The sequence below is a fragment of the Pogona vitticeps genome, chromosome 4 (genome assembly GCF_051106095.1).
Source record: "Pogona vitticeps strain Pit_001003342236 chromosome 4, PviZW2.1, whole genome shotgun sequence".
NCBI classification, from domain to species: Eukaryota; Metazoa; Chordata; class Lepidosauria; order Squamata; family Agamidae; genus Pogona; species Pogona vitticeps.
In genome coordinates this window covers 30,895,965-30,903,635 of record NC_135786.1, presented here as the reverse complement: position 1 = coordinate 30,903,635, position 7,671 = coordinate 30,895,965, and the positions used below count along the sequence as shown (strand labels likewise).

The 7,671-nt window shown below is 39.9% G+C and overlaps 1 protein-coding gene across 2 annotated transcripts; it reads right to left on the bottom strand.

Annotated features, from left to right (window-relative positions):
• Window positions 1-580: 580 nt before the first annotated feature.
• Window positions 581-3,101, bottom strand: LOC110083031 (uncharacterized). 2 transcript variants are annotated; one of them, XM_020801130.3, is made up of 2 exons: window positions 3,011-3,101; window positions 581-1,960 (listed from the first exon to the last, which is right to left on the bottom strand). In XM_020801130.3, exon 2 carries the CDS (start codon window positions 1,907-1,909, stop codon window positions 1,244-1,246), a length of 666 nt encoding a protein of 221 aa, XP_020656789.2. In that variant the 5' UTR covers window positions 1,910-1,960; window positions 3,011-3,101; the 3' UTR covers window positions 581-1,243. The 2 variants fall into 2 exon arrangements, with proteins under 2 accessions (XP_020656789.2, XP_020656790.2); XM_020801131.3 differs by having other exon boundaries at window positions 581-1,957; window positions 3,011-3,098.
• Between the last annotated feature and the right edge of the window lie 4,570 nt (window positions 3,102-7,671).

Here is a 7,671-nt window from a genome sequence, read left to right as displayed (position 1 = left end):
CCTGAAATTCCTGATCTTTCTCTGTGACAAAGACTACAATATTAAGGACATTGGTGTTAAGAAGGCTGAGGGGAGATAGAATAGTTCTTTTCAAATACTTGAAAAGTAGTGATACAGAGGAGGGGCAGAACCTGTTCTTGATCATCCCAGAGTTGAGAACACGTAATAATGGGCTCAAGTTACAGGAAGCCAGATTTAGACTGAATATCAGGAAAAACTTAACTATTAGAGCAGTACAACAATGGAACCAATTACCTCAGGATGTGGTGAGTGCTCCACTGCTGGAGGCATTAAAGAGAAAGCTGGACAAGTATCAGTCAAATCTGCTTTGAAAAGCCCCAAGGAAATTGGATCCAAAGAAATTCCCCACTTTAGGAACAAAAGTATTGCTTTGGCAAAGTTGAAGGTAATCAGAATACCTTTTAATTTTTTTCCCTTTCTGCTTATCTCATTCCTGGCCTGTGTGGAAGCCAAGCCAGGCCCGAGAATCATGTCTGCATAATCTTGACTGCCCTGAAAGATTTACCAGCTCATAGCTCCCAGCAATGCAAAGAACAAACTGCCATCCAACACTAGCTGCTTGGTGGATGAGCAAGCCAAGAAACATTTAGTCTCTTTATTTGCATTTGTACAAAAACACAGCTTAGACATTAAAGTATGTGAGGAAAGATTCTGTGCAACAGTTAAAAATAAATCAATCTTTGCCCTTTGATTATGTCACTGTTTTACACAGATTGCTCAGTCAGTTGCAACTTCCATTTCATTCCTTCTTGTTAGCTCCTTTGCAAGCTTTGGACACTACTGTAGTTTTTACATATCTTCTGGATTTGAAAGCAGAATCCTCCTGATAAACTAGATTGACTCAGCAGCCAGATAGATCTCCTACAAGTCTTGCACAGAGTGATCATTCAAAAAGAGGAAGAATAAACTTGTTCAAACATCTGTCTTATCAAGACAATGTACACTTCTTTGCTTGGAGATATTTTTGGACAGTAGTTTCCAAGATCCCCCAGCCAGCATGGCCACTGTTCACAGCATTGAGGAATTCTTGGAGTTTTAATCCTAAAAGAGTAATTTTTCCACACTCGGCTTATCAGAGAATTCAATGTCTTTGTCCATGGAGTACAATTGCAACCAGTTCCTTATATGTTTAGTTCAGTTGTCACTTCACTGTAGGTGGGGGGGGGGAATGGGTTGATTGTCAGATCAAAGCTCCAAGCTAGGTTGCACTGAAAGCTTTGGATTAAACAGCTGCAGCCTGATGTCTTTTGGTAGACACACCATTACTAGCCAGAGGCATAGCAAGATGCAACATCTCTAGAGATGGTGTATCTATTTTCATGGAGCCCAGGGACCCAAGATCTTCTAGGCTTGCTTCCAGAGAAAGAGTGTTGTCTAGAGTGGCTTGTATTCCAGAGATCTCCCACACTGGTGGTGGTGCTGGCTTCTTAAATATTGTCTCATCATTCATTTCGGAGCTCTTTAATAGCATGTTCTCAGTTAGTTTAGAGGACTTATCTTCTTTGCATGGGGTAGAAGATTTGGTAGCACAGAAGACATCCACTGTGGAGTTAACTTTGCTATTATTGGAGGAACTCACATTTGACAAATCAAAGGCATATGGCTGAAGTGGAGTTTTGCAGAAAGATGTAGCACCATCACATGAAGCTTGGAGGTCACCCTTCATGTTGTTCAAAGAATATTCAGTTGACTTTAAAGCAGGAGAGCTCCTCTTTACTACATTTTGCATGTTGCTCGCACTGTCCCATGCATCAGATTTAGGAATGCTGATCATTTCCAGGAAGCTGCTACTACCTGGAGAAATGCTATAGCTGGAAGAACTCATCAGAAAGCCATTTTCCATTATGTCTTTCAATGACAGCATGCTCTCAGAACTTTGAAAAGACATCTTTTGGTTTTAAAGGGAAGAGGCTACTCATGTGAACCCTAGGAGCACCTGCTGAGAGATTTAAAAAAGTTGGCTTTAAATCAACTTTAATAGGGGATTTTTTAGGGTTCATCTTTTCAATTGTTGGTCACTTTGGTCAAGGTAAACAGGTCCAGACAGCAAGCTGGATCTAGAAATTTAAGTGTTTCTTTCAGTTACTGTAGGAGAGGCTTTCACCCTCTCTGCTATTTTGGAGAGAAGGGGGTAGGGACATTTTATTCTAATTTCCCTTTCTCCCTATTACCTAAATCCTACAACAATCCTGTCACCTCTCACAGCATTCAAGAGGACATCCCAACACACCTCCCAAATGGATTTTGGCAGCTATAAGAAAGAAAATGGTAGAAATTAACTACCTCCCCCAACCAAAGTGTTTGGTTTATCTTAAATTGTAACTTTCAAAAAGGACTCTAAGATAAGAAAGGAAGCTACATGCCTCATCAGGTGCAAGCACAGAATGCAATAAAAAGCATAAGAGTTCTTATGACCCTTCAGTGAGAAATACTGTATAGAACTACCATTCTTCTCCAGAAGGGCAGTTAAGAGTTACTACTGTATTCTATAAAAGAGAAAGCTACAATTCAGGCAGCTTCTTCCTTTCCTCTACCAGCTAATTTTGAGGTACACAAGAAAATGACTGCTGTGCCCAAGAACTAAGATAAATACTGCCACCTTCTCCACTCCTTTGCTAAGCCTAGGAAATTAGCAGCAGAATGGAAGCCACATTATAAAATGGTAAGGATTCTTTGTCAGGTGGGGAGGTGTTTTGATCTCTCCTGAAAGGAGGAAAGTTGTTTTCTGTATACTAGAGCATGTAACACACACACACAACCCAGCCAGAGTGGACATTTTACAAAGCATACTCTGAATAAAGGAACTGATTGATAAGTAGGGAAATCAGCTCTTACTGCTGGTAAGGCCTAAGGTAGTATTTCCCCAGGACAAAAAAAATACTGTTTACTATAATGATCCCCACAAAATATTTAAGCTACAATTAATAAAGAAAGCCACCTATATTTAGCAGTGTATTTATAGGAAAACAACATCCCAGATATCACTCACTTTTCCCCCTTTCTCTCTGCAACACCAATCCTTTTCAGCCCCACCTGTTTAGCCTAATGGTGATTCTTATAAACCCTTTTCACAGATTTGCAGCACACGTTCTTAATTTTCTAATTACACTAGCTAGAACAGTAAGGCTGTTCTGAAGATACTACTTAAGGGGGAAGCTGATCCTGCAAAACATATATTTGTCTAAAGACCTAATCAGGATCTTTGAACCAACATGGCCAAAGTTGTGTAGAAGAACAATCTACAGCAGGAATGAGAGCTTTGGTGCTCAATGTATTTTTGCCTGTCTTGTCCTCCACAATTCTTTGCCATTTGTTGCGTCAGTAAAGGCTACCAAGCACTGATGGGAAATGTGGGCAGAAATACCTGGAGTGGTATTGTTGCCCACTGTTACTCTACAGTATCAAACTTATTGATTGTAAGGCCTTTGAATATATAATTATTTCACATTGGTTTTATTTGCATTATTCTTTGTGATAATAACTACAGTAATAATAATGAACACAGCAGCATTGATGGCAGCAGCCTCTGAAACCAAGATCAAGGTGGTATCAATAAAGATGCTTTGGAAGAGTAGCCATGTTAGTATGTTTTGTATAATGGAGTGAATTTACATAAACCATCTCTTGGTGAGGCATCCCCTGGAAGCCCCTGAATCACTCTGGTTGCCATGTTGCCCCTACTACACTATTTATTTATTTATTTATTTATTTATTTATTTATTTATTTATTTATTTATTTATTTATTTTATTTTATTTTATTTTATTTAATTTAATTTAATTTAATTTATTTAATTATTTATTTATTTATTTATTTCCTGCTTCTCTCAGTTCAGTGCCACACAGTTCAATCCTAGGACTGTTTGTTCAGAGGTATGTCCCTTTCAGTTCCATTTCTGAGGCTGCAGTATTATGCTTGTGGAAATGAAGTGCAATCCTGCATGTATTTAGTAAACATCACATGGAACTTAGCACAACTTGGTCTTTAGTAGGCATGTTTGGGTTATGCACTGACCTCAGTGAGACATCCAGTACATATGGAAGGGACCCTACAGATCATTGAACTTAGCCCCTGCCAAGGAGGCACAGTGGAGAATTGAACTGCCAGCCTCTGGCTCCACAGCCAGAAAACTACAGAACTTTCCAGAATGTTGAGGTAAGAGTATGTGCAGGGCAAAAATGGAACACCCCATCTCCCAAATCCAAAATGCATTTTTAATTTTAATCTACACAGAGAAAGGCATTGTGTAGTTGTGGAGTGTGCTACGTGTAGGAATTAGACTAATGCACAACTATTGCACATTTGCTCTCCCAGCCCCAAAGAAAAAAATTCTTGCACATGCATGAATAGGGATGAAATATGAAAAGCATCTAAAGAAAATGTGTTTTATCCCTCTGACTTCTAGAAGGCAGCTGTGTGGACTACTGAAACAGTACTTTTCCCAATACAAACCATGGACTGCATGCATTTGCAAAGGGTTTCGCGGACGGGATCTAATGGTTGTTGTGGGTTTTTCGGGCTCTTTGGAAGTGTTCTGAAGGTTGTTCTTCCTGACGTTTCGCTAGTCTCTGTGGCCAGCATCTACTCCAGTTCCTCTGAAGATGCCGGCCACAGAGACTGGCGAAACGTCAGGAAGAACAACCTTCAGAACATGGCCAAAGAGCCCGAAAAAGCGACAACAACCATGGACTGCATGGCTGCATAACTTGGCCCCCTTTCTAAGCTGCTTTGATAACCGGCTTTCAGCAAGTAACATTCCCTGTTACCAAACACGTGAGTTTACAAAGCAGAGCAGTGCCATCTAATGGCATTGACTATGAATGCTGAATCTGGATTAATAGATACACATGCGGGGGGGGGGGGGAGGAAGAGAAGCACTGTCACACCACCTGTGAGTTTTCACTGATTGCAATCTACTTCCTCAGACACATGGAAGTGGGTTGTGATCCATGGGAACTCACACTGAATTAGAGTGGAGATACATCAACCTCATAAAGAAACTTGCACAGGTATTTTATTATTTATTTATTTATTTAGCCCCATCTTACTCCTTAAAAGGAGTCAAGGTGGCTTATAACAATTAAAAGACAATATTTAAAAGCTAAAAACAGTGAGTATACAAATATGAAAAAAGAATTAAACAAGTATTATACTAAAAACAGTTGGTAACATAAAAACACATTTAAAAACAACAGAGCACAACAATCCATTTAAACAGATGCCACACTATCAACAATGCATGCTAGGAAACAGTTGTTTGTTTCTGGGCCCTGTATAAATGTATATTTGCCATGTAGTCCCACTCGTATGTCTGAGGAAGTGGACTTGTCCACAAAACCTCCCATTAAGCTATAGCAGTTAGACTTCAAAGCACCACAATTTTGTCTTCTTTATGTTTCTTCTAGATTCGGCCTGATTTGCTCACACTGAAATGAAGGTTTTAACAGCATGTTTGTTTTTGTTATAGATCTTGACAAAGTAAGTTATCAAAACTGGTGTTCCACTAATTCATGGCTTCTTCTGTGACCTCGTTGTATATGAAATTGTTCAATGGCAATATACTAGTTGCTGGAATAGATTAAATCCCAGTTCCAGAACATATTCTTCATATAGAGACAATGGCTCATAAAATATTTCTTGCTCTGACAATCATCTATTAAAGCCATGTATTGTGAATTCTATAGACTACAACACTTACTGATTAGATTTACAAGATAAGACTTAAAAAGCATTCTAGCTTGTAAGTGTTTTACTAATTATTTTCTTGGAATACATGTGTGAATTCACATTTGAAGAAATACCTGTGAGGGATCTTTGAACTATGACAATCATATGTCTTAACACAGATTGAACTCAGTATATCATACTTACTCCGAGCTATTCATAAGAGGAATTTTACTGAACAACCATACTTAAAATATATACAATGATTAGATTGGGAATTAGCAAAGGCTATTTCTTCTCCACCACTGTTTTTAACCTATACTTTTCCTTGACCTGACAACTTTTCCACTGAAGACATTATTTCATGTGGACGTACATGTCTAGGGGTGTTGTGCAAACCTGACCAGTTCTGTAACATACAGTAGTCTCTATAGGCATCCCCTCCAAAGAAGAGTAAAAAAATAATAATACAGTACTGCATTGGTCCATGTTTAACAAATTAAGGATAGTTTTTTGTAAGGTAATGGATCTTAATTGTCCATTCAAGCCCAAACAAACCTTACATTTGTTATGTATGGTCAGGTTAGAACTGACTTATAGCAATTCTAATGGGGCTTCCAAGATAAGTGAGATATTTAAGCAATAGTTTCACCATTTGCACCCCATGGTGAGTTTCTATGGCTAAGCCTCCTTAACCTTGTCTATCACTCTATCCAATATGCCACACTGAGTACAAAAAACAATTGTGTGCTATCAAGTCAATTCTGATTTATGGAGACCCTTTTCAGGGTTTTCCATGCAGAGAAGTGGTTTACCATTTCCATCTTCTGGAGACATCCTGAGACTGTGCAGCTTACCCAAGACCACATAGGCTGGCTTTTCTGGGATGCATAGTGGAGAACTAAACTACCAACCTCTGTCTCCATAACCAGAAACCTAACTCACGGAGAATGGAGATGGTTTGCAGTCACCTAGTTTGTGGAAATATCTTCCTCAACAGCTACTGTGGGGAGCACAACTAAGCTCAGAGAGAACAGGGCAGCCTAAGAGGGAGGCAGATGATCTCCTAGTCTTTGCTACTTAGAAGGTCCTGGGGCTTGACCTTGAAACCCTTCCAGGTGGGGACTCAGGTAATTGAAATGCAGAAGGTATTATGATCGTTATCTTAACCATGGTTATTGTGTGTGTGTGTTACTCACTGTCAAGCTGGAACAGATTTATAGTAACTCTAGTAGGGCTTTCAAAGAGATATTTAAGGAGTGAGTTTTCAAGTTCCACTCCCTCAGTGAGTTTCCATGGCCAAGTGGATATCCAAACCCTGTTCTCTAGTCCTAGTCTGTCACTCTATCCACTACACCACACTGGGAATCCCACTATGCCTATTGTTGTTCAGTCGTTAAGTTGTGTCCAACTCTTTGTGACCCCCATGGACCAGAGCAGTGGTGTCGAACTGTGGCCCTCCAGATGTTCTTGGCCTTCAACTCCCAGAAATCCTGGCCAGCAGAGGTGGTGGTGAAGGCTTCTGGGAGTTGAAGTCCAAGAACATCTGGAGGGCCACAGTTCGACACCACTGGACCAGAGCATGCCAGGCCCTCCGGTGGCTATTAGCCAACAGTCATGTTGGAGTCACACAGACTTTCTTGCATTGATGGCTTGATTGACACATATAGTGATAAAAAGACCTTGTCACTGATGAACTGGTTTTTTTTAAAAACTTCAAACCTTTTGGCATTCTTTTGATCACAGAATGTCCCCTTGACCTCTGAGACAAGAGTGATCAAGGAGATTGAAATGGTCCCCTGTCTTTTGAATATTGCCATATCTGATGTTGGATTTGAGTCTCTCTTGTTTTCCTGTAGAAACTGGGCTGCTTGATACAAGACAGGATAGTCTTACCAGATATGCTCTCAGAGCACATGTATGAACTCACTTGTTTGGATACACACGTGTAAAGGATCTTTGAACCATGGCTGGCTTTTGGGTTTGC

What these genes read in the sequence shown, in the direction of transcription:
- LOC110083031 (XM_020801130.3), bottom strand. Translation starts at nt 1,909, where the DNA reads ATGTCTTTTCAAAGTTCTGAGAGCATGCTGTCATTGAAAGACATAATG.